The sequence below is a fragment of the Hemiscyllium ocellatum genome, chromosome 7 (genome assembly GCF_020745735.1).
Source record: "Hemiscyllium ocellatum isolate sHemOce1 chromosome 7, sHemOce1.pat.X.cur, whole genome shotgun sequence".
Classification (NCBI taxonomy): Eukaryota; Metazoa; Chordata; class Chondrichthyes; order Orectolobiformes; family Hemiscylliidae; genus Hemiscyllium; species Hemiscyllium ocellatum.
In genome coordinates, this window is record NC_083407.1 from 90,950,273 (window position 1) to 90,977,268 (window position 26,996).

Sequence of the window (26,996 nt, forward strand, 5' to 3'; positions counted from 1 at the left end):
GGAATGTGGACGTAAGGAGGCAAACACTCCATTCCCTGCATACTTTAAAATGTGGGAGGCCAATTTGGAGGTAACAGGCTCCTTTATGTATTTTGATCATGCCATGACATTTTTCTCATTTAAACAGCAACTTGGAATGCTCCAAAGACCAAAAACTATTTCACTCAGATCGATCGTCAAATCTCTGACAGTGCTCCCATCTTCAGTCTTTTGATCACATGAGCATGTGTATCACATCCGGTCTAGTGATACGTTTTTATGACCATCTTCATTCCATTTTCTTTCCTTCTTTTCTCTTTACTCATTTTATAACATTGCTGGTGGTCGGAACTCTCTGTGCACAAACTGGCAGCAACAATGACAACAATTCAGACGCATTTCTTTGGCTCATATCCCCATCTAATGCCTGTTAACATTTTGCTCTCCTCGCAGGAGGAGAACATGCAAGATCACCACAAACATGCAGAGATGGGGCCTGAGATGCCTGACATAAAGTATTTCATCCCCTTCAAAGAGCAAGAAGAGCTGACAGTTGGGCAAAGGGAACTTGTCTATGGCGAAGGGGAGATCAGATATTTACAATCCTCTAATGTGGAATCATCTAAGCTGCCAATCCTAGCTGCACGTCAAGCACCTAGATCTGAATAAAACCTTGGCTAAAGGCGATGGCTCACTTCACTGGCAAATCATTAGATTTTTCAATGCAGTTTCCAAATGCCATTCCCAAACCATGTATGGATTATAGAACTGGGTTCTAATTTGGTGAATGTTGCACTAGCAAGGGCTCACAACTAGAGGCGGCTGTGGTTTCTGATCCCAGTATATAACAATGAGCTTCTGGAGTGTGCCATTCATAGGCTGACTGAACTGTGCAAGCAAACAGGCCAATATCTGGCAGAGGGTACAAAGATCAGCCTGCGACAAAAGGCAGAGGGTTCTGCCCATGTTCTTTCTAATATTGTGGCTCCAGTGAGTGTGCTGCATGGCTGCTTCCAGGGGCAGTCAATGTAGAGGGACCAGAAGAACAGTCAGTATCTGCTGCATGTGAGTGGCAGCTTCATTTCATTGCTCCCAGTCTCTGATGCAGACATTTGCTGGCTAGCCCAGAGGAAGATGAGGGATCCTGACCTCACTCCAGGCACCCTATCCCATCAAGAGGTCAGGAAGATGCCGGTGTGCATCGGAGTGAATGCCCAGAACATTCATAACAAATAGGTGGCATTGTCAGCGCAAATAGAAATAAATTTATCTGACCTAATTGCCATTACAGAGATGTCATGTGCTGAAAAGGTGACATAAGATGACAAGGGCTGATCTACGTCATAATAACTAAATATTAAGGGCAATTTGTATTTTGGAAGGAAAGGGGGCTCGGGAAAGATGGTTAGAAAGCTCTGTTAATTAAGGACGACATTAGTGCAAGAGGGAGAGAAATATTCCTAGTTCTAATCCTCAAAGTGTAGATTTTGCTTATGTACAGATGAAAAATAGCAAAGCTAAGAAGTCACTTGTAGGAATAGTTCATCGGCTGACTAACAATGACCACTCTGTAGGAAAGGTTAGACAGGAGAAATAATGGGGGGGGGAATTACAGCAATAATGATGGGTGATTTTAATCCAAATTTGGACTTTAATCAGATTAAAGATAATTTAGAAGATGAGCTCATTGAGTCTTTTTAGGACAATTTATTAGAGTTGTAGATTCTACAACCAACCAGAGAGATGGCTATTCCATACCTGGCAGTGTGCAAAGAGGCAGGATTGATTAATTCCCTCATAGGTAAAGGAGTATCTAGGGAGAAATGATCATAACATGATTGAATTTCACATTCAGTTTGAGGGAGAGGTGAATGAGCCTAAGGCTAGATTTCTAAACTAAAAAATGGCAATTAGAAGATTAGAAAGACAGCCAGGTAAAGTGAACTTGGAAATTAGGTGAAAGGTTAGAACAGTAGACATGCAGTGACAAGTAAATCAGAAGGTATTTCATAACATTCAGTAAAAGGTACATGCCATTGAGAAAAACTATTAGGATACACCACCTGTGGGTGAATATGGAAAGTAAAGCTATAATGTATAATTTTGTGCAGTTAATAATCAATCAGGAGATTGGGCAGAATTTAAAAACCAGCAATGAATGACTAAAAAGGGAAATTTAAAGTAGGAAAAAAAGAGTGAGAAATATAAAAACAGATGGATGAGTAGCTACAATATTTAAAATGAAAAGAATAACTAAATGAACATGGCACGGCACTTCTAGATAGCAGGGGTGGCTGGAAAGCTGGAGATACCCATACTGAATCTTCTAAGATAATCCTGCCAGACTATTCAGCAATGAGGCAGTTCCAAGGACACCTGAAGGCTTTCTGCTGGAATTAGGTCCATGGGTTTGGAAGGCCCACCCACAAGAAACATCCAGTCAGTCAGAGGCCAGCAGTTTCTGCCCTTGACACTACGATGGAGGGTACATTAGCTGCAGCTGGATAAACACTCTGGGAACTTGAGGACCAAAGTGGGTTGGCAAGATCTGACTACCGGAATGGCACAGGGATCAATGTAGAGGCCTCTATTACTTACGATCAACAACTTGGATGAAGAGATGAATATATGGTCATTAAAATTTGCTGCTGATACAAAGATGGGTAGGAATGTATGTGATGAACAGGACTTAAGGAGGCTGCAAAGGGAAACATTGGAGTGAGTGGGCCAAAAAAATTGCCAATTCAGCATAATGGGGGAAAATGTGAACTTGGTAAGAAGAATGAAAAACAAAATGTTAGAGATTTCAGAATTGGGCAATAAAGAGAGAACTTGCTGCAATGTTTACAAATCACAAAATGTTAGAAATGTGTTGCTGGTTAAAGCACAGCAGGCCAGGTAGCATCCAAGGAACAGGAAATTCGACGTTTCGGGCCAGAGCCCTTCAAGGGCTTATGCCCGAAACGTCGAATTTCCTGTTCCTTGGATGCTGCCTGACCTGCTGTGCTTTAACCAGCAACACATTTTCAGCTGTGATCTCCAGCATCTGCAGGCCTCACTTTTTACACAAAATGTTAGAAAGCAGGTACAGCAAATGATTAAGAAGGCAAATTAAATGTGGTCATTTATTTCAAGAGAATAGAATTTAAAAGTAGGATGTATTACTACAGGACATTGGTAAGAGGACACCTGCAGTACTGAGTACAATTTCATTCCCATTTTGAAAAAAAAGATTAGAAACAGAGAAACATAGAAAGTTTGCTTGATTAATTCCTTAAACGAAGGGCTAATGAAGAAATGTTCAACAGCTTGGGTCTGTATCTGTTTACTTATGGAAGAATGAGAGGTATATAAAATGCAGGAGTGATTTGACAGGTTGAATGCTGAGAGAATGATCATCATTATGAGAGAGATTGGAATTCAAGAACATAGTTCAAAAATAACGGGATTCCATTTGAGATAGAAATGACACTAATTTATTTTCTCTCAGAGAGTTAATAGTCTGTGGAATTTTTTTTCCAGAGTAATAGTGGCAGAATTGAATATTTCTTAAAGCTGAGTTACATAAATTCTTGATTGATAAGGGATTTACGGGGTACAGAAGATAGCGAGGAGGGTAGAGGTGAGACCACAATCAGATCAGTTGTAATCTTATCAAATGGAACAGCAGGGCTTAAGCTTTCCAAACAGTTTACTTCTGCTGCAATTCAGTTATTCTAATGTCCCCAACCCATGTTCATGGTCAACTTTTCAGGTGAAGATGCTTTGCTAGTCTCATTGCATGAACAATGTGTAAAACCGTATTTGTCCATTTCCTTGTATTGCTGTCTCCAATATCATCCCACCACCTCTTGCCTCCCGCTCCTACCTTTTCTGTACCCACCTTTGGAAAAACTCTCCCTCTATCAACGAACAGGAAATGACATCATCACAAACCCCAGGAACCCCATCCAGGACAAACATATAAATAGAAAGCAGGAGACAACAGCTTCGCTTCACTTCGAGGTCGTCACTGATGATGTTACCTGGCCGGGTAATGAAACGTCTGGATATCAAACCTACAGCTCAGTGAGCAAACCCACACCCTAAGCTCTCCCTCAATACATTTTCAACAAACGTGGGAGACGGATTAGGTGCGCGTGGAAAGGAAGCAAGGTGCACATGTGATAATGTGTGTCTTATCTAACCGTCAACGGTCAGTGCCATAAAGCATTCATCAAAGCCACTTCTCTTTGTTAGAAATTAAATATTTTCGAGCACTTAGGGTGTAACTTCAGATTACAAAGTCAATAAGAACTTGACTGGAAAGAATGAAATAGCATACCTAAGTTTCGGAGGGAGTGCTTTTCTCCAGGTTGAATTCTTCTGTGCAAAGAATGCATCACCTTTGCACTTCCAAAACTTTTGAAACGAGATCTCACACAGTTGTAAAACCAATCGAGTGACCCAGTATTTACAATCCTGAAAGTATACAGGCATGCAATTGAAACCAGTTATGTAGGCTTTAGCATAAGCCCACCTTTTAAAAGAGATACTGACATAGGGTATTATCATCACTGATTATCTCTCATTGGATGTCAACATCTAACAAATAAATAAGCACCAGATGTGGTTTTTGAGTCACTTCTTTTGTCTTATCTACCTCATGGTTAAATTTTACCTGATCTTACCACTTTATGTTATCCTTTCTCTGCGCCTCCATATTTGGTTCTTCATCTTTTCATTCAATTATGCCATCCACCCTCCACCATTTAAATTCCCATAAAAGAATAAACACGAAGCTCTTATGACCCCCTCAGGACAAAATTACAGGAATTGTACCTTGGTTTGGTTAGCTGACTTGACTGTCACTTCCAGATTGGAAGGTTACAGCTGAGAATATTGGTCCAGAATTTCTGCTGTGAGGTGGGTCATTACTCCAGTGTACAGTAGATGGGAATTGCACATGTATGTGGACCCTGTGGAATGCCTAAACAGAGCAGACTCTGAAGGAACAGCCTGGGAAACTGAAGATTCTGCTCAGCAATTCCTCTCCACCTAGAAACCTCTGAAAATCTTCACTTAAACTGGAGGGTTTAGGGGATTCTGTTAAAGTTAAGTAAATACTTACTCAGCCAATACTCAGCTCACAAACCTCCAACCACACCTCTCCAGACCACATACACTCATCAGAACCTGATCCAATATGTCCCAGGCACCCCTCTTACCCCAGATCCCAAATGAGCCAGCCCCAACTGACCCAATCTGCCCCCCCCCATACTTCCCCAACACCCACATCCATGCTGGACATGACTCTCCTATCCCCCAAATCCATAACCTTCCCTAGGCCCAATACCCACCCTCCCTAGACTCAATTTCTCTCACCCACCCCGACCTATACCGAACAATGCATCACTTACCTTATCCCTATCCACTTTGCTTCAATACCTGGTGAACTTGAATGAAGCCATCAAATATACTGCAGCCAAATTTGATGCGAATACTAAGACCACTAGGAAAGCAGTTGGGAGAGGCTCACAAAGGGATGTAGATCAATTAAGTGAGTGGGTAAAACTTTAAAGATAGAATATACTGAGGCAAAATGTGATGTTCTCTACTTGGCAGGAAGAATCAAAAAGCAGAATATTATTTAAATGGAGAAAGACTGCAGTATACCACATTGAGAAGTGATCTTTGTACATGAATTACGAAAGATTAACATGAAGGTACACCTAGAATGCAGGAAGGCAAATGCTGGCCTTTCACTAAAAGTAGGAACAGAAAGAGGGCAGTATAAGTTTACACTATGCTGGTAAGGCTGCACCTACAATACTGTATGCAATCATGGTCACTTTATTTGCGTTGAAAGCAATTTAGAGTATGTTCACCTGGCTGATATCTGGGATGAGGGGTTGGTCTAATGAGGAAAGATTAGCAGGTTTGGATCTACACCCCTTGGAGTTTTAACAAATGAGAGGTGACCTTATGGAGACTTTTTCTATTCAATGACAGGATGAGGATATCACCATTAGGCCAGCATTTATTGTTCATCCCTAATTGTTAAAAATCAACCATGTTGCGGTGGGTCTGGAGTCACATGGAGGCCAGACCAGATAAGGATGACAGTTTCCTTCCCTAAAGGACATTTCTGAATCAGATGGGCTTTTCTTGACAATCTGTAAAGGATTTGTGGTCATCATTAGACTCTTAATTCCAGACTTTTATCGAATTCAAACTCCACCATCTGCCATGGAGAGATTCAAATCCAGATCCTCATTACCTTGTCTATGGACCAACTGTCAGCGAAAATACCACTGGGCCATCGTCTGCCCTTGACAAGGGTAAATGCTCTTCTCTTGGGGGGTTGTTAATGTTTGGAATTCTCTTCCACAAAAGCAGTGGAGGCTGGATCATCGAATGCATTCAAGACTGATGGATAGATTATTGATTGACAAAGGGAGTCGAGGGTTATAGGGTAGGGAGTGGAGGTTGAGAGAGTACAGACAAAAAAAAGCAGGGTGAAGTAGAAGTCAGCTATGATCTTATGGAATGCCATAATGATGGACAGAATGACCTATTACTGCTTCTATTTCGTATGCTCTTATATTCAGCTGATAGTGCAAAGATGAAACAGCACCTCATAAAGTAGTAAGAAGTAATGTAGAACATCCGAAGCAGCACTGATCAAATCACCCACAGAACCCTTGTATGTTTCCTACTGGTATCTCAGGTCCTTTGTTATGCTTCTTTCACATATTGTGATCACTTCAGTGCAGGCTTGTGTACAGAGGAGCCTTGATTATTCAGCATTCAATTATCCAAATATCGGATTATCCAGCAAGCTCACATGGTCCTGAAGCTCGGCTAAACTTGTTATCCAGCATTCGATTATCTGGAATTTGATTAACTGAATTAAATATTGCTCACCCGTATCCTTCAGATAATTGAGGTTGCTCTGTATATGAAAACATATGTATATATATACTTACCAGTATTAGCTCAAAAATGATCTCCACAAACTAGGTCATTAGCACTTTATTGTTCAAGGTTAATTGGACATGCCAACAAGCAATTGAAGGAAAATACAGGAAAACAGGACAGAATGTAAAAGCAGCCTGTTTTGGCTGGAAGGTAACCGTAATTAACTTGCCTTTTGAGTTGGTAACAGGCTGTTTTGCAGCAGCACGTGGATTTGTTTGTGACCACTAAGCATAGAGGATTACTTGGGACAGCACTCAGAGATGGCAATAGAGTTTGTAATATTCAATACAGAATAGTATTAATACTGGGGACTTTTCCCAGCTCTGGGGAACCTTTCACCATCAGAGCGGGGTTCGCAGACGGTGTCTGTGGAAACTGAAATAGAGTTCTAAGTGCAGGCCATCACCTGGAAAGTCCCTGACAGGCAAAAGGCTATGAGACTCAATTGTTAAAATATTTCTAAAGTGGCTTAAGCTAATAGATTCACTCATTGATTTACATGTATCTAAAATCAGAGGAAGCTAATAATTTTGCTTTACATTAAAGCGCACATCTTCAGGTATTCGTTTTGATCAAACCATAAAGAACCGGTTAGACACTGCCAATCTAACAGTACATTATCCATTCCTGGCAACTGATTCAATATAAAAAAATGTTTCCACCATTAAGCAATTTTCTTTTAAGGAGTTACGAGTAATGTCTCAATAAATAGTTAACAATGTTTTAAATGAGCTATAGATATTTTCCAAGCAGGCAGAGTGTGAGCGTCTGACACGTGGCTTGATGCTGAACCTTTGATACTCGATATGCTTTACAGAATAACGTATGCATTGTTCTCAAAAGGATCTAGAATTTTATTAACTAACGTTCAAGTGCCAATTGGCCTACAAATCAGATAACTCATATTGCAAGATACAAAAACAACAGCTAAACCCAAGGGATCATTGGCTGAAGTCCAGTTGTAAAAAGAATCCAGGGCACTGGCCAAGCTAAAGTTTCATTTTAAACATACAGTTCCTGACATCTGTGGAGGGTGCCCTGATCTCCCTGTGAGGGTGGAGGCCAAACTAATCTCTGGAAGAATGAAAGGATATTTGCCCCATCTCCCTGATGACCCACAGGAGTGTTCGGAAAGTGCGATTACTCCTGAAAAGGTCAGGGTCAGAAAGTTCACATTTATAATGTAAGAGCCCTTTGCCCACCACTATGAATGTGAAACGAGCACAGAAGCAGATCAAGGCTTATTGATGAAGAAATGAATGGGTTGTAGGGGGAAAGATAATTTAAAGGCATGCAAGCTCTCAGTTTTTTACATTGAGGAGTGTGTGGGGATCCGGAGACTGCGAAAACTAAACGAGGAAGAAAATGAACATATAAGGCAGAGTACTGGGAGCTTAAGAAGAACAAGAAAGAATGTGCACAGGAATGAAGATTATCATCAGTAATTAAGTTGAAAAAAAATTGTAAATGATAAAGAAAATGAATTTATTAGAGGATAACACAATTCTTGCGAAAAACATGTAATCGATTAAAAAGTGGTTACCGTGTTGCTTCACAACATGTCCCAATACTTCCATTCTACCAGAAGATGGTGATCAAGTTGTGTGAATGCTCAGCATTGTTGTTCTTATGGAGAAAGTGAGGACTTCAGATGCTGGAGATTAGAGTCAAAAAGTGTGATGCCGGAAAAGTACAACCAGTGAATCAGCATCCGAGGAGCTGGAGAATTGACATTTTGAGCATAAGCCCTTCATCAGGAATGAGGCTTGTGGGCCAAGGGGACCGAGAGATAAATGGGAGGGGTGTGGGGCTGGGGGAAAGGTAGCTGGGAATGTAATGGGTAGATGAAAATGGGCGTGAAGTAGTTAGGTTAGAGAGGAGGGTGTAGCAGATGTGTGGGAAGGAAAATGGACAGGTACAACAGTTTAAGAGAGCGGTGCCAAGTTGGAAGGTTAGATCTGGGATAAGGTGGGGGGAGAGAAAGTGAGGAAACTGGTGAAATCCATATTGATCCTGTTTGGTTGGAGGGTCCCAAGGTGGAAAATAAGGTATTCTTCCTCCAGGCATTGGTAACGGTTTGGCAGTAGAGGTTGCTCAGGACTTGCATGGCCTTGGTAGAGTGGGAGGGGGAGTTAAAGTATTCGACCACGGGGCAGTGGGGTTGTTTAGTGCATGTGTCACGGAGGTGTTCTCTGAAACATTCCGCAAGTTGGCATCCTGTCTCTCCAATGTACGAGACCACATCGGGAGCAATGGACACAGGAGATGATGTGTGTGGAGGTTCAGGTAAATCTTAATTGGATGTGTAAAGATCCTTTGGGGTGTTGGATGGAAGTAAGTGGGGAGGTGTGGCACAGGGTTTGCACTTCTTGCGGTGGCAGGGGAAGGTGCTGGGAGTGGAAGATAGGTTAGTGGGGCGCGTGGATCTAACAAGGGAGTCGCAGAGGGAATGGTCGCTTGGAACGCAAATAGGGATGGGGAGCGAAATATATCTCTGTTGGTGGGGTCTGTTTGTAGGTGGCAGACATGGCAGAGGATGATGTGATGTACCCAAAGGTTGGTGGCGGAAGGTGAGGACTAGGGGGGTTCTGTCCTGGTTGTGATTGGAGGGGTGGGTTCAAGGGCAGAGACGCAGGAAGTGGAGGAGATGTGCTGGAGGGCATCGTCACCCACTTGGGAGGGGAAATTGCGATCTTTGAAGAGGAAAGCCATCTGTTGTTGATATGCACATATAGGGAATTCTTCTATCCCACATGAGCAGTGAGGTCAAACTTACAAACCTACAATTAGAACAGTGCAGCCCCTTTTTCAGCTGCATTGCCATCCTTACAAGCTGGGTGCAAAGAATTACCCCAAACCCATTTCTGTTTTTACCGATGAGGTTAGTAATGCTGTCTATTGATTCAGAGCACAGCAAATGTGATTCAACACATGCTGTACTGCACAACATATTACCATAATATGAGAAAAGTTAGACGTGACTTTTGTTTCATTATTTACCAAGAAATTGAAGGATGGGTTCTTCTGTACAATTCAAACAAAGGCTAGGGGAAATGTCTGAATGTAAAAGTATCAACAAACATAACACAAATGTGCTCACTGTTTAAACTAATTCATCGATCATTGCACAGATGCATTTTCTCTCATTGAAACGGGTCAAATTCAGATGAAGTCTGTGTAATATGTTGGTTCAAAATTCTGTAAAATTCAGCTCAGAATTTTAAATGCAGCAGGAAAGAGTCACGTTTCTAATGTTTCGATGTTCTTGAAGTGAATTTCATTTCTCCTTACTAATACCTAGCTTGCATTATCTGCTCCTATCAGTAACATAATCTAAAAACTTCTCTGACTATATGCTTGTCAATCTGCCTAATTAGCACAAATTGCAGATTTTCCACAAGTGATATATGGTGTCTGTTTGGTGCTTTCCTCACGTTCCATTTGCCAGTGCAGGTTGCTCCTGCGTTACATCCATTTTAGAATGCATGACAGAAAATTTCAGTATAGACATCGACAAAATGACTATAATTTCCAGTCTGGTGTCTCGATTGCATTCACAAATGAAGTTCCACTCTGTTTTAATCACTTTAGGACTAGGATGTGACCAACATCAACACATTGACATTTACATGTGCATCATAAATGTCCCCAGGACATAGCACTTGCTTCCTCTGAGGAGTTTATCAGCTGATGAAGTTCTACTGGGCAGATCGATTGCAAGTCACAGGCAATGGAAGCTGCTTTAATAAGAGAAGTGAATAAACAACATGCAAGAAGCTTTCAAGCAAAATGTGGAAATGCCTTAAATGCAATAAACATTTGGCTGAACTATCAAGTTTAGATTGACATTCTTCTCCCACCTACTCTTTTAAATCATGATGAGGTGTTGTATGTTGGCAAATGATCCTTTATCTGGGGTTTCCAGCAACATAACAAGACAAATGGGAAACTGGACTGAAAAAAAATCATTAGAGTACTTTTTCACTCCTGAATGGATATAATTCTGCTCATTAAAGCTAATCGTGTGAAACATTATGGTGTTTTCATAACATCCTTCGTGGGAAAACAGGCCCTTCGGCCCAACAAGTCTGCACCAACCCTCTGAAGAATAACCCACACAGACCCATTCTCCTACCCTATTATCCTACATTTGCACCTAACTAATGCACCTAACCTACACATGCCTGAACACCATAGGCAATTTAGCACGGCCAATTCACCTGACCTGCACACCTTTGGACTGTGGGAGGAAACCGGAGCAAACCCACGCAGACACGGGGCGAACATGCAAACTCCACACAGACAGTTGTCCGAGGCTGGAATTGAACCCAGGCGCCTGGTGCTGTGAGGAAGCAGTGCTAATCACTGTTTTCTGTACAAGAGGAATACAGATAGGCAAATCTGGGAGAAGGTCTTGCAGAACTCCAGTAATAGTTACAATAATGTATGGGTAATGCACTGTCAGAACAAAGTAAAAGGGACTGTCCAGACTGGTTTCCAGCACATTAAACTCTCAAATACCGAAGTGCAGAAGAACTTGGAGCAGCAAAGTAGTGTCAAACTCAAGCTCCATATCAGCAGATGTGTGGATTTCCATGCAAGTGAATCAAAGTGCTAGCTTTTTCCAATCACTGGTCACATCTTGGCAGAAAATCAGGAGTGTGCTATATTTGAGTTCCAGCTCCCCATTGCGATGTTTAATTGTGACAGTGTTAAATGATGAATGGATCAGGCACGACTGCAACACCGTGGCCTTTAACTATTCACTGCCAATCACTATTTGGGCTTACAGGTAAATAAGCAGGTCTTGAGCCAGATTGCGGAATAGCAAATTAACTGTGAGGCTGTAAGGTTGCCTCTTGTGCGCAAAGAATAGGAAAGCAGAATATTATATAAATGAAGAGAGTTGGCAGAATGCTGCTCTACAGAGGGATCTGGGAGACCTTGTACATGAATCACAAAAGGTTTGCATTCAGATATGAAAAACAATTAGAAAGACAAAAAGAATGTTTGACTTTGTTGCAGGGGGAATGGAATTTGGCAGTCAAGCAATATTGTTACAAATATGCAGGGCATTGGTGACACCAGACACTAAAGAACTGTGCCAAGAGTGCGATGCTGGAAAAAGGACAGCAGATCAGGCAGCATCCGAGGAGCAGGAGAATCGATGTTTTGAGAAAAAGCCCTTCATCAGGAATCACTAAAGAACCATGTACATTGTTGGTCACCTTAAAGAGGGATAAACCTTCATTGGAAGTAATTCAGAAAGGGCGGATGAGGCTGATTCCTGGGATCACTGCAGATGCTGGAGATCAGAGCTGAAAATGTGTTGCTGGAAAAGTGCAGCAGGTCAGGCAGCATCCAAACAGCAGGAGAATCGACGTTTCGGTCATGAGCCCTTCTTCAGGAATCATGATGAAAAGTTGTGCTGGTTAGGTCTATACGGAGTTGAGAAGAATACGTGATGAACCTTATTGAAACATGTAAGATTTGACAGGGGAATTTAAAGCTAGGGAACTTAGTTTCAAATAAGAGCTCAAGTCTGAGCTACACAGATTTTGATCTACAGGGGATTCAAAGGGAACAGGTAGGAAAAAAAATGGAGTTATGGCTACAATCAGCTCAGCCATTAACTTATTGATAGGCAAAGCAAGGCTTGATGGGTTGAATGGCCAGCTCATCTTCCTTTTTCTTATGAGCTTATCATTGTTAGGGTGACATCGAGCGTCTGAAAGTTGCAACAAAGTATACTTTCAATGCTTTGCGGCTGTTTTCCTTTTCCAGTGCCGACAATGCAACTCTGTCTTGATCTTTCTCTTGACACTCAACCTTCTATAATACCGACTGGGCCTAGTGCCTGTTTGTAGGATTCCCTTAATGCCACCCACTGTGCCTAGTATCTTCTTGCACTCTCTGCAGGTGCCTCAGTGAGCATTCATGCCTGTTTCTCATGGCTTACTGTTGCAGTTGAGCTTCTCTTCAGGTACTTTGCCCAATATGGGGCTCAGGTCACTGGGCTGGCGTCAACCTTCAACTGTAAGACTTCACAGCCTCTGGGATTCAGTTCAAGTGCTCTTATATTCAGTTCCCTGGTCTAGCCACCATCTGCTACCATGTAGCAAGATCAGTCTACATATTAAATATGCTAAATAATAATAGGATTTATTAAACATAACTATACGGAAAGGGTGGTAAGAGAGGACGTGTATAGGCTTCGTTTCCAGTTCCATTAGATTTTACATAGAGTCTTACAGCATGGAAACAGGCCATTTGGTCCAACCAGTCCATGCTGAACATAATCCCAAACTAAACTAGTTTGCCAGCTCCTGGTCCTACTCATGTACTTGGTCCTTATCCAAATGTCTTTTAAATGTAATTGTACTCACATGCATCACCTCCTCAGCAAGTTTTTTCCACCCACAAACGACCCTCTGTCTAAAAAAATGATCTCTCATGTCTTTTTTAAAAACTCTCTCCTCTCACCTTAATAATGTGCCCCTGGTCATGAAATCCCACATCCCAGGGAAAAGATACTACTATTAGCTCTATCTACACTTCTCATTACTTTATAAACCTCTATAAGGTCGCCTCTCAACCTCTTAAACTCATCACTATAATGTAGCTCCCTATGCATATGGTTAGCTCTTATTAGTGCAATAGTGGAGTTAACCCTTTGTTTCACATCGCCAGATTAAAGGATAATCATCAAGATGAATTTCTTGCTGTGTTCACACACCAAAGTACATTTATGAAATAAATGTGGGTATCATTTCCCATTGATGTAGGGCTCACCAATGCCAGGGGTACAGTCTTTGGCACCCTACACCATGCCTACTATCCTGGCAAATCCATGAGTCCTTTCAATCGAGTCTGTTTTTCTTCGAGGATTATAGGAAATGAAGACCCCTTTCCTCATGTAGAAAGCCTGTGTCACTTTATGGATATTAATACAAATGATGAATTGTGACACACTGCAGCACGTTCTCAGCTGCTACATGAAAAGAACTGGCCGCTGAGAAAGGAAGATACCAGTCACCATAGCCACTTGATGCTGGTATCACAGCTAAATGCCCTTGAGGCACACCTTGGAAAACAATGAATAAATCCACCATCCAGCAAGCTAACCTAGGAAGGTTGAATCCCCAAACTGTGCTGAAATAACTGGAAGCTGGGACATAGCAATTGTCCTCAGGACTATTGAGCTCATGAAAAAAAAATCAGTCGGTGTTTCACTCCTGATCATTATGGAAAATATATTTACAAACTTCTGGCTGAGGAAGGATCAAGCGTGACACTGAAATGCTCTACCTCGTTTGTTGAGGCCGAGTCTACAAATGTATAATGGCAATGGGAGCCACTCACAGCTGTAAAAACTCTAGTCGGAGTCTGAAGAGAAAATGACAGGGGAAATATATAAAATCATGAGGTGCATGCCATAGGGTAAACAGACAAGTTTTTTTCCCTGGGGTGGGCATGTCCAGAACTAGCGGGCATAGCTTTTGGTGAGAGGAGAAAAATCTAAAAGGGACCTAAGAGGCTGCGTTTTCACGCAGAGGGTGGTATGTGTATGGAATGAGCTGCCAGAGGAAATGGTGGAGGCTGGTACAATTACAACATTTAAAAGGCATTTGGATTGGTATATGAATAGGAAGAGTTTAGAGGGATATGGGCCAAATGCTGACAAACAGGACTAGATTAATTTAGGATATCTGGTTGGCATTGACAAGCTGGAATGAACATGCTGTACATCTCTTGGAATCTATAAGTAAATAATGGAAGGTGTGTACATCAAGAAAAGAAATTACAGGGTAGTGAGAGGAATTTGATAAGTACATACATGAGGAAGAGGGATTCCACGTTATATGAGGAAAACAGACTTGCATGCACACAGGAGGTTGGTTCCAAGTACTGCCTTACCTGGCAATCCGGCAGGAATCACACACCCAGCCAAACTCCTTTTTGTTGAATTTGCTACAGCTTTTGCAGGTGTACAGACTGCAATCCAGACATCGACGCTTGCTGTTCACCAGGAACTGAAAGGGTTCCAGGCAGTGAATGCAATGACCTTCATTAAACTTGGCTTGCTTTGTAAGAAACTTCCTCTTAGTCGTTTCTTCCTCAACCTTAGACCTTAATTCTCTAGGCAGCAGGAAGCAGGATAGAAAGAACAGAAAGAAATATAGGAGAAAGGATGAGTGAATCAAAGTGGAAAACATATTGACTGCAAAATTTGGTGCAAGCACTGCATTACTGTACAATTTACATTCTTATTGTTGCTATGAAAATAACATGTTACAGATGGGAGCTAATTGTAAATTTGTTCTTCAAATTTAGGAAACAAACATTATAGGAGAAAATATAGAAATATGTGCACTGATTGGTCTGATCAGGAATTTGGATTTAAAGTCCAATAAGATTCAATGATCTCTTGAATTGATTGCGTAAGGTGTGCACCCAATATGTATAACTCATATGAAAATTAGTCAAAACTATCTTGATATATGAAAGTGCAATGCATGTACCAGTCTTTGCAATACGTAGAACCAGATACCCAAGCCAATAGAACAAGAAATAAGACAGAAGCATCAATCAGTTCTAAAAGCTTAATTCCATGACCTCTCTACATTATAGAAATAGATCATCTATTAGTATTACATAAATGATACAACAACTTATAAGTTACACTTTTTTGCCCAACTCTAGTGCCCTTTGTTTGGATTTATTGGACTTCAGTTTCATATTTCTTTTAGAAATATTCCCACATTGGTAACAATCCTTTCATAGTCATTAAAACACGTTCTGGAAAATTTAAATCACAAGATCATAAGAGCCATAGAAGTAAGATTTACTTTTGCATGTCAGGTACTTTTTTTTGCTTCAAAAGCCCAAATATATTGCTATGACAGCTGCAAGGTGACACTACAGTTTGAACCTACACATTTACAACCCAACATTTCCTTTTTCAAAGAGTCTGTTCATGAAATATGAGAATTGCTGGCTGGACCACCATTTATTGCCTGTCCCTTTAGAAGGTAATAGTGAGTTGCCTTCTTGGTCTGCTGCAGTATGTTGCAGTGCATTGAACAAAGACCGCAAACCTGTGTTAGAATAACTGTGGTAGACTCACCAGTCAAATGTTAAATGTTTGATTTCCACTGAACAATAGAAAAACACCGAGCAAGAGTAGACCAATTACCTGCACAAGCCTGCTCCACTGATGACCTGAATGGTCTCTGCATTGTAAAAGTTATGTGATTTTATATACAAACATTTTATTACAATTCATTGAGGAGGTAACAAGCAACAGAGATCTTTGGACCAACCTATCACTTAGATTTCCAAAAGGCATTTGACAAGTGCTTGGTGTCCCTGGAAACTGTCACATATCTACTCTAATAACTCATTTTTTTTACCTTTGGGTGAATCAGATCAGCAATCTACATACAGATTTTAATCAGCCAGTGTAATTGCAGCTCGTTCATAGCATGTTCTTAACATATCCTATTTATTTTTTCCTGCATATTCTAACCTATACTGCAACTATTGTTAGGCAGCTTAAAAACTTCGCCCTGACCATATCTTCACCCATATCCCCTGGTCTGCAGCAGGCAGCCAGTAAAAGTCCAGTTGCCATTTTCAAATTTTCTTTCTCCAATTCTAATGGGGTCCTGAAAATGCAGGCTGGTCAGTGCCAGTATTTGTAGCCCCTTTCCAACAGCCTCCAGTTCAGTTTTCACATGCCCCAAAAATTCAACCAAACAGAGCCGACACAGAGGCTGACGTCTTGTTCTATAAAAAATTGATCAAGGGCACAGACAGGCTTTGTTGACAGTGTATAAAACATTTGCTGTTTTGATAAAACAGAGAAATCATGTGTGAAGAAACCACAGCTAGTCACTGGCGTGATATTTGCTTGGCCTCATGATTTATATCCTAAAGACACGATTTTCTAGCTTAACATTACCTCATGATACTCAAATTTAGTGCAGCAAAAGTAAAATCAGGAAGTGAAATTAGTAGCATTGAAAATATGTTGAATTAAAAGATCATCTAAGATTTGTAGGAAAGACACTTGGTCTCCAGTTGGCTGCAGTGCCCTTAAGTGAAAAGTCCTCATGATCCAATGTCTGAGGGAAGGGATTTATCTTCCAAGTACAATTGTTCTTATTCTTATACCTCCATTTCCGATTTTATAAACAGGCAGCATTAACTATAACATCAGAGCTAACCAATCTCATAAACAAGCAATCAGATCAAATCTCTGAAGTCATGCCACTTCCACTCATGAATGACATTAAAATAACAAACAGGGAACTGAGGCTTAAGAATGCCCTTTGTGATGACAGAGCCCAGCACTTTGGCTAAAACGTCAAGGCTGAAACAGAATCACAGAATTATTCCAACTTAGCAGGCCATTTGGTCCATCATCCTCCCAACAAACATTTTGACTTAGTGCCATTCTCCTTCCTTTTTTTGTACTTTTGTTTCCTTTCAGTTCATTGTCTTGTGACTGTTTGAATTGGCTCTGCCACCCCTACTCTTCCACACAGCATATTCTAGACCAAAGCCCTCATATTTGCTACATTTGAAAATCATTTTAAATCAATGCCCTCCTGCTCTCAATCCTTTTATGAGGGGGAATAGTTTCTCTCTACATAATAAAAAATCACCCACGATTTTGAAAGCCTCTATCAGATCACCTCTCAGCCTTCTCTCCAAGGAGCACAGCCCCAATTTCTCCTTCCTAACCTCATAACTGAAGTTTCTCATCCCCTGGAACTATTTTTGTATATCTTTTTCCGCATTTGCTGTAATGTGTTCATGTGCTTCCAATGGCATGGCACATATAACTTTACAAAATACTCTAGCTGACTTCTAATAAGTAAGTGTCTTATACAATATCAATCTCACCACCTTGCTCTTGTACTCTGCACCATCATCAATAAAGGCCTAGAGTTCTGTGTGCTTTATTGATTGCTCTTTCTACCTGCCTTATCACATTCAGTTTTCTATGTGCATGTACACATACATGTGCTCCTGCACCTCAAGCATTGCATCTCCTATTTTATATGATCTCTCCATGTTCTTATCAAAATGCATCACCTCATACTTCTCTACACTCATCTCCATCTGTGACCTATTTGTTCACCACACTAATTTGTCTTATTTAACTTCTATACTGTCCGGACAATGCTCAACAGCTTCCAATGCTTAAAATTTTGACCCATCTACAAACTTTGAAATTGTCCCCAAACTCCAAGATCCAGATCATTAATATATAACAGAAAGAGCAACAAACCAAATATTGATTCCTAGAGAACTCCACTCCAAACCTTGCATCCCAAAAATGATCATTTACCATTACTCTCTGTTTCCTATTATTCAATCAGTGTTGTATTTATGTTGTGACTGTCCCTTTCATTTTATGAGCTATAACTTTTCTTACGAGCCTGTTATGTGACCCTGTATCAAATGCCTTTTGAAAGTCCATGTACACCACATCAGCAGCATTATCCTCATCAAGTCTTTCTATTACCTCTTCAAAAAACTTACACAAACTAGTCAAACACAAAATTCTCTTTAGAAATCCAAACCGACACTTCCCACACCTTTCCATTTGATAAGTAATTCAATTCCAAATAATTGTTTCTAGAAACTTTGAAGATGATGGTTAATTTCAGCCTTTTGTTTTAATGCACATTAACATGGATAGCAGTGATCAATTTGAGTCACTTCATATAATATCAGTGGCATCTAACAAACAATGTGAAAAACTAACTAGGTTTTATCCCGTACACAAAAGGGAGCACAAATCCAATCTGGTCAAATATCACTCCATCAGTCTACTCTCAATCATCAGATGAAAGATTTTAAAAATAATGCTATCAAATGGCATTTACACAGCAATAACCTGCTCTCTGATGCTCAGTTTGAATTGTGCCAGAGCTATGTGCCTTCTGGCCACTTTATAACCTTGGTTCCAACATGGACAAAAGAATCAGATTCCTGAGATGAGGTGACAGTGACTGACTTTGACAGCAAGGTAACATGTAACCAAGTGTGTCATTAATGGGCACTGACAAATTAGGGGAAGAAGTTGCACTCATACCCCAGATGCTATGGTGGCTGGAGGTGAATCATTTAAGCCCCTGGTTATCATTGCAGGAGTGTACTACATACTACCATCTTTAACTACTTCATCAATGGCCATTGATCTAACACAAGGTCAGAGATTTGTTCGACAAATGCACATGATTCAGTTCTATTCAGGCTGCTCAGATACAGAAATAAACCCTCCCAGAAAACCACAAGGGTTAGATAACATTCGTTCTTTGGCTGATAAGTGACAAGTAACACGCTGAACATTAAATACCAGGCAACGACCATCTCCAACAAGAAAACATTCTATGCATCTGCAGTCCTCACTTTCTCCTAAGCATCTGACCTGGCCAAAAAATGGTATTACCTTCACTAACTTGCCCCACAATCAACACCCCAGCATTACCATTGATTTGAAATATATTAGACCAACTATATAGTACTGTGGCTATGTGAAGTGTGCACCAAATACAGGATGGACTGCAGAGCTCAATAAGGAGCCTTTGGCAGCACCTTCAAACCCAGGACCTTTCTCAGCCAGAAAGGTAAGAGAGATAGATGCATGGGAACACCTAAAGGTTCTCACCCAAGCCACACACCATCAGCCATCTGGGTTATATTTTATTGATACTTTCCTTAAAAGCCATACAGGCAATATTCACTGATTCCTTTATCAATTTTCTCTGATACATATTAGATTAGTCAAATGTGATCTGCTTGTTAAAAATCTCTGCCATACTCCTTAAATAATTCAAATCTCTCTAAATGCACGTTAACCTTTTCCCTGATTACTTTTGTAAAACATTACCAAATATTGACTATCCTGGAGTTAGGAGGAACATCCCTGCACCATTTCTTGAATAATGGTGCCACATTTTATAGTTTCTTTGACACCTCCCTGTATCTACGGCAGGCAAAAGATTACAGCAAGCACTTCCATGATCTCCATTCCAACTTCTTTCAACAACTTGGTTCAAACAGACCAGGTGACTTATCGATTCTAAGCATATCCAGCCTAGCCAGTATATCATGAATATCAATTTTCATACCATTCATGACCTCGATCACTTCTGCCTCTACATCTATTTTGTCAGTACCATCCTCCTTTATAAGAGTTAATTATTAAATATTCTAGCATTGCCCTGTGTCTCTGTGTGAATATTGCTTTATTTGTCTGCAGTAACCTCTACCCCACCTCATATTTCCTATCTACTGCTTGGAAAAGTTTTGGGTTAACTTTTCCTTTAAGTGCCATTCTAGTCTCATAATCTTTCTTCGTCAGTCTTATTTTCTTTTTCCCTTTGCCTCTGAACTTATTGTATTTGACGTAATTCTCACTTGAAAAATACATTCTTTTTTGTTTCATCATATTCTTTGCCTTCCTTGTCATTAAAGAATCCTGGCTTTAGTTCAGCAGCTTGTTGGGCTGTACCTGGATCTTCTTCTTAAGTATCACCCCAAAGTTCTAATATACATTTTCCTCGCAAAGTTTGGTTCCATTTTATACTGGTCAGATTCCCTTCATCTTACCCTCTTCCAACTTCCTTGTTGTTCTCCACTGCTAAACTAAATCTAATGATCGGATGATCATTTTTACAGTTAGAGACTATAACCCTAGTTGTAACATGTCACAGCCTCTGGCTGAGTTAAATGTGGGAGACACTAAGTGGGATATAGTTCTCTACTGAGTGTCCTCCTCTACCCTATACTCGACATTTCCCATCTCAGCTGCATGACAATAAGGGAGGCCAGAGCTCAAGGATGGTATGGAGGGGGGAGCTGGGCATATTCTGTTGTGTAGGTGGCACAGAAGGAAAGGGAAGGTGACATCTTCTGGTTTGCTCTTGATATGTACAGCCAATCCTAAATGTTGAGACCAGTATGCCACCTAGTCAGCAGCTGAGGAATTAAAATTACCAGGTGTTTCTGATTCTGGATGTAAGTTTGCTTGATGAGCTGGAGGGTTCGTTTTCAGATGTTTCGTCACCGTACTAGGTAACATCACCAGTGAGCCTCTGGTGAAGCACTGCTGTTATGCTGTCAGCTCGCATCTGAACTATTTTCAAAATCTAAGTGTCATTTCTTTGGCATTAAATTGACAAGACCATTGCCTTTTTTTAAGCACTAAGGTCCAGATGCCTGAAAATCCGCAAGGATTGTGAGTATATCATCATTTATTTTACTTTGTCATTTATATATTCAAACAACGCAGGACCCTTGCTGAAGTGTATGGATTACCTGCAATATAGGCTTTAGTACACTGGGTTGTTTGTTCTATGGTCTGACCAATATTCACTTCCATTGACTTCAATAAAATAATACTCAACAAATACATTTCCCCCTTCATGTATGTCCCACCCTCATCCAGTTTAACCTTGAGCATTTCTGACTCATGTATCGGAATGCAGGTAACTGAACCAAGCTGATAAGAAACACTAAATATTCAGTGTAACCCTTTCCCCGAGGATTTTGTCACAAAAAAAAACTGTAAGAGTCCAGATTTCACCCACAACTGGATACTTCTTTTAGGCCAAATGAAAACTGCTTGATGGCTGATTGTCTATTAAATATCAAAAGAATTTGTTCAATTTTTTAATAATAAAGGAAATTAAAATGTTAGTCTGAGACATTTAGTCACAGGAACAGCACATGCTTACTTCAAATATAAAATGAGGAATTTTTATTTGCTGAGTGGGTGGTTCTGATCAGCAGGATGTAAGTTTTAGTAAACATTACATTGCCTAGATTGACAATCATGCCTCATCTCAATCAAGCATTATGACTTATGGACAATTACAAAAAAATAATCAAACTGCCACAAACAGAAGCCCTTTCTTCCTTTTGGCTGAGTTATGTTGAATAAGCTTCAGTGTAATCTCATTTCAGCAGGTTTGGCCAAGAAACTGGCATTTTAAATCTCACGTCAGAACTCGGAGATAACTCCAGTGGTTGAAATGGAAACACTGAAAATTTCAAACAGTATTCTTACAACAGAAGATTGATGGGAGCCTTATGCAGTGGCTGATGTTTAGGTGTCCCTTTATCCCTTCAGTGGAGCTCAAGTGACTTTGTTTTTGTTTTGTAAATATGTTTGGCTCTTCAGTACCACAGGAAGCCATAGATCCTGCAAATGGTTCGTGCAGCAGTTCTGAAAACATCCAATGCAGCCTATAGAGTGCCCCATGTTGGGAAAGGGCGCGAGCACAGATATGCTGTGCATGTGCCAAAAACCTTGCAGTTAGTCACATTGTGAAGACAAACAACTGCTGTTGACATTTGCATCAGGAGTGTGCAAATAACATGCATTCATCCACAAGGAGGAAACCCCATTATAAATAGCTGAAGGATTTTTTTTGAATCACTATTTCATGAAATGGTCACATCACTAACAAGGCCACTTTTCATTGCCCACCCTTAACTGCCCTCAAATTGAATGGCTTCCATAATCATTTCAGAGGGTCAACCACATAACTGTGGGTCTGGAATCATATTAAGACCAGACTAGGCAGATTTCTTTCCCTAAAGATCTTTGGCAACAGACTTGCAGCTAAGGTGATTTAGATTAACCTCTGTTATCAAAACATTACTGCAAAAACAGTGGAGTGTTTTTGGAGTGCTGCCATGAGTTCATAGATTAGCCAACAAATGTTGCTACAACCTCACAGGGACCACAGAGGATTCGGTGAAACTGCCCTCACAAACGCTGCAGCAGATATGGGTCTCCAGTTATAGAGGCACTTGGATCTATAACAAGGCAACAGGGAAAAGGCTGGGAAAAGGGGACATTCTGTGGAAAGGCTGGAGGAGAAAGAGAAGGCACCGAGGAGTCATCTGAAAAAAAACTTTCATTCCAAACGAGCTGTTCTTGAGTGCACCCTATTCCGTCTCAGTTTTCCTGAGAAAATCTATTCACCACCAGCTCCTAATTGTATTCACCTTCTCTTTCATCTGCAGCATCCCAACACAATTTTCTCATGTTCAAATTCATCCACGGGAAGTCATCATAAGTAAAATAAAAAGGTCCATCACATCTCTGTCCAATGACATACCAATTGTGAAAACAATTGCCCCATAACAGAATTGTGAGAAGATGCCTTTTTGTTGGCAAATGGGACTAGATTAATTTAGGATATCTGGTCGGCATGGACGAGTTGGACCGAAGGTTACTGTTTCCGTGCTGTACATCTCTATAATTCTATGCTTCTTTACAAGGAAGCCTTTCTGTAAACAACATTAACTTAAGATCGTACAACAATGACAAAGAGTAAAAATGGCAACATTTTGGACGTTGACTTGAGGATGGCTGGCGTACTCATCAGAAGTTGCTGGCAAGTATCTCTTAAAATAAAATCATATAAATTGAATGCCCATGACAAAAAAAAAATCATCTTGGTTAGTCAGTCAAATAGGCTGTCTGTCATGTGTACCATTGGTGTGCAGTATATACAATTTACTAAATGTTCTGCAGCTTCTCACCATCCCTCCTTCAAAAAGACTTTTCAAACCTGAGACCATTACCATCTAGAATAATAAAGGCAGCCGATGGACAGGAATATCACCACCTGAAAGTCATAGAAAATCTTAACTTGGGAACTATATTGTCATTCATCCATTGTGCATGGAACTCTGCCTCATAGGAAATAGAATATAGAACAGTACAGCACAATACAGGCCCTTCGCCCCTTGAAGTTGTGCCGACCTTTTATCCCACTCTAAGAACAAACTAATCTACATACCCTTCATTGTAGAATCATCCATATGACTATCCAAAAATCATTTTAATGTATCTGACTCTACTACCACTGCTGGCAGTACAATCCACACACCCACCACACTCTGTGTAAAAAATCCACCTCTGACATCTCCTGTAAACCTTCCTCCAATCTCCTTAAAATTATGCCCCCTTGAGATAGCTATTTTCACCCTGGGAAAAAGACTCTGGCTATCCATTCTATCTATGCCTCTCATCATCTCGTACACCTCTATCAAATCATGTTTCATCCCTCTTCACTCCAATAAGAAAAGCCACAGCTGCGTCAATCTTTCTTCATAAGACATGCCCTCCAGTCCAGGCAGCATCCTGGTAAATCTCCTCTGCATTCTCTCTAAAGCTTCCACATCCTTCCTAAAATGAGGTGACCAGAACCAAACACAATATTCCAAGTGTGGTCTAACCCAGGGCTTTACAGAGCTATGTCATAAGCTCGCGGCTCAATCCCCCGCTAATGAAATCCAACACACCATACGCCTTCTTAACAATCTGGGTAAAAAAAGTGAGGTCTGCAGATGCTGGAGATCAGAGCTGAAAATGTGTTGTTGGAAAAGCGCAGCAGGTCAGGCAGCATCCAAGGAACAGGAGATTCGACGTTTCGGGCATAAGCCCTTCTTCAGGAATCTGAATGGCTTATGCCATTTCTGAAGAAGGGCTTATGCCCGAAACGTCGAATCTCCTGTTCCTTGGATGCTGCCTGACCTGCTGCGCTTTTCCAGCAACACATTTTCAGCTCTAACAACTTGGGTGCCAACTTTGAAATGTGCCATCTTGCCAACTTTGAAATGAAATTTGCCATCCGTACCTGGGGGTCTGGCCTACAAGTGAGTCGTTTCCCACAGCAATGTGGTTGACTCTCAATCGCCATCTCAGCAATTGGGGATAGGCAATGAATGTAGGCTTCAGCCAGCACTGCCCACATCCTAAGAATTATTTTTTTTAAAAAAGAGGCAAAATGGAAGGAATAAGATAACTGAAGAGAACATGGTAATTTATTTTGAGGTGCCAGATCAGTGATTGCCAATTTTTGTTTGATTTATGCAGAAAAGGTTCTTCCTAATGAGATATTTAAAGCTAAAGCAAAGTTAGTTGCTCAGGTTTTGAAGAGTGCTTAGACAATACAAATATCATAATGAATCTTCAGTGGGCAAAGTAATCCTGAGAGTTTTTGACCACAAATCCATGGTGGAATATATCAAAATGACATGAATACCACATTTCTGTACAGCGATAAAATTCAGGTGGAAGTGTTTCAAAAACACCTAAGGAAGCAAGCAATCAAGAAGGGGAACTATGAAAACTAAACAAATGTATTTATGGCCTAAATGATGTCCTGAGGTATTTTTCAGTGAGATCTGCTTTGTTGAAAATCCTGAAATGTCCTAAAAGGAAATTTCAGCCATCTTTGTGTTGTACACTGTTGATTTCTTATGGCTGAAATTATGCAATTTGAGAGATGTGCTACATTACAATACCACTAGAGTTTTAAATTGTAAGGAGAAAGTGAGGTCTGCAGATGCTGGAGATCAGGGCTGAAAATGTGTTGCTGGAAAAGCGCAGCAGGTCAGGCAGCATCCAAGGAACAGGAGATTCGATGTTTTGGGCATAAGCCCTTCTTCAGGAATCCTTTAAATTGTAAGTCAAGCTTTAGGGGCTTTTGAGATATTGAGCAGATTTGAACTTTGAATCAGTCATTCTACCTTAAGAACATTACTACTGTCTGAATTAATTCATGCCAGGGCATCACAGAAAGGCTAAGTCACACCTAAAGAAGCAACATAGCTAATGCAAAACTGAATTGGCCAGTTGAATTGGTTAGGCAAAAGTGAGGACTGCAGATGTTGGAAACCAGAGTTTAGATCAGAGTGGTGCTGGAAAAGCACAGCAGGTCAGGCAGCATCCAAGGAGCAGGAAAATCGATGTCTTGGGCAAAAGCCCTTCATCAGGAACAGAGGCAGGAAGCCACCAGAGTGGAGAGATAAATGGGGGGGGGGGGGGAAGCTGGGGAGAAAGTAGCAAAGAGTACAATAGGTGAATGGGGGTGGGGATGGAGGTGATAGGTCAGAGCGGAGGGTGGAACGGATAGGTGGGAAGGGAGATTGGCAGGTAGGACAGGTCATGAGGACAGTGCTGAGCTGGAAGGTTGGAACTGAGGTAAGGTGAGGGGGAGGGGAAATGAGGAAACTGGTGAAATCCACATTGATGCTCTGGGGCTGAAGTGTTTCAAGGCGGAAGATGAGGTGTTCTTCCTCCAGGCGTTGGGTGGTGAGGGAGAGATTGCAATTTCCCTTCTCACATGGTTGAAGATGCCCTCCAACGCATCTCATTCACATCCCGCCCCTCTGCCCTCAAACCCCACCCCTCCAACCGTAACAAGGACAGAACCTCCCTGGTCCTGACCTTCCACTCTACCAACCTTCGCATTAACCATATCATCTGATGACATTTCCGAATCCTCCAAACGGACCCCATTACCAGGAATATATTTCCCATCCCACTCCTTTCCACTTTCTGCAAAGATCATTCCCTCTGTGACTACCTGGTCAGGTCCACGACCCCCAACAACCCACCCTCCCATCCTGGCACCTTCCCTTGCCACCGCAGGAATTGCAAAAACTGCGCCTACACCTCCTCCCTCACCACCATCCAAGGCCCCAAAGGAGTCTTCCACATCCACCCTGAATGGTATCCGTTGCTCCCGATGCGGTCTCCTCTACATTGAGGAGACTGGACGCCTCCTCGCAGAGCACTTCAGGGAACATCTCTGGGACACCCGCACCAATCAACTTTACTGCCCCATGGCCAAACATTTCAATTCCCCCTCCCATTCTGCCAAGGACATGCAGGTCCTGGGCCTCCTTCACCGCCTTTTTAGTGAGGAAAAATTGAAAACATTACCCTTTAGTCTGGGAAACTAAGAAAATAAAAAAAAAGAGTTGTTAAGAGTTGTTAGCTGTGAAACATAGGTTCTTGTGGAAGCAGTTATAATGGGATTATATGTCAAATATTTCAAGGGAATTTCTATATGAGGGTGTATTGAAAGCAATTTGCTCATTCAGTACTGGAGGTCATTGCTTCCTGTGGCATACTGCACATTCGAAAAATAAGTGCAAGTGAATAAGATTAAGGATAGGTTTTGCTGGAGTGAAATTGATGTTTGCAAAATAGGAAATCGAGAGATGAAGTG

General features: G+C 41.1%; 1 protein-coding gene across 1 annotated transcript in view; it reads right to left on the bottom strand.

The window, feature by feature from the left end:
• Nucleotides 1–26,996, bottom strand: part of LOC132817644 (melanophilin-like) — a 121,359-nt gene that overhangs the window by 86,098 nt on the left and 8,265 nt on the right. Inside the window, exons 2-4 of the mRNA XM_060828144.1 lie at nucleotides 14,857–15,078; nucleotides 4,339–4,440; nucleotides 253–274 (exon numbers count right to left, since the gene is read on the bottom strand). Coding sequence (XP_060684127.1) covers nucleotides 253–274; nucleotides 4,339–4,440; nucleotides 14,857–15,078 — 346 coding nt within the window. The remainder of the gene's footprint in view (nucleotides 1–252; nucleotides 275–4,338; nucleotides 4,441–14,856; nucleotides 15,079–26,996) is intronic.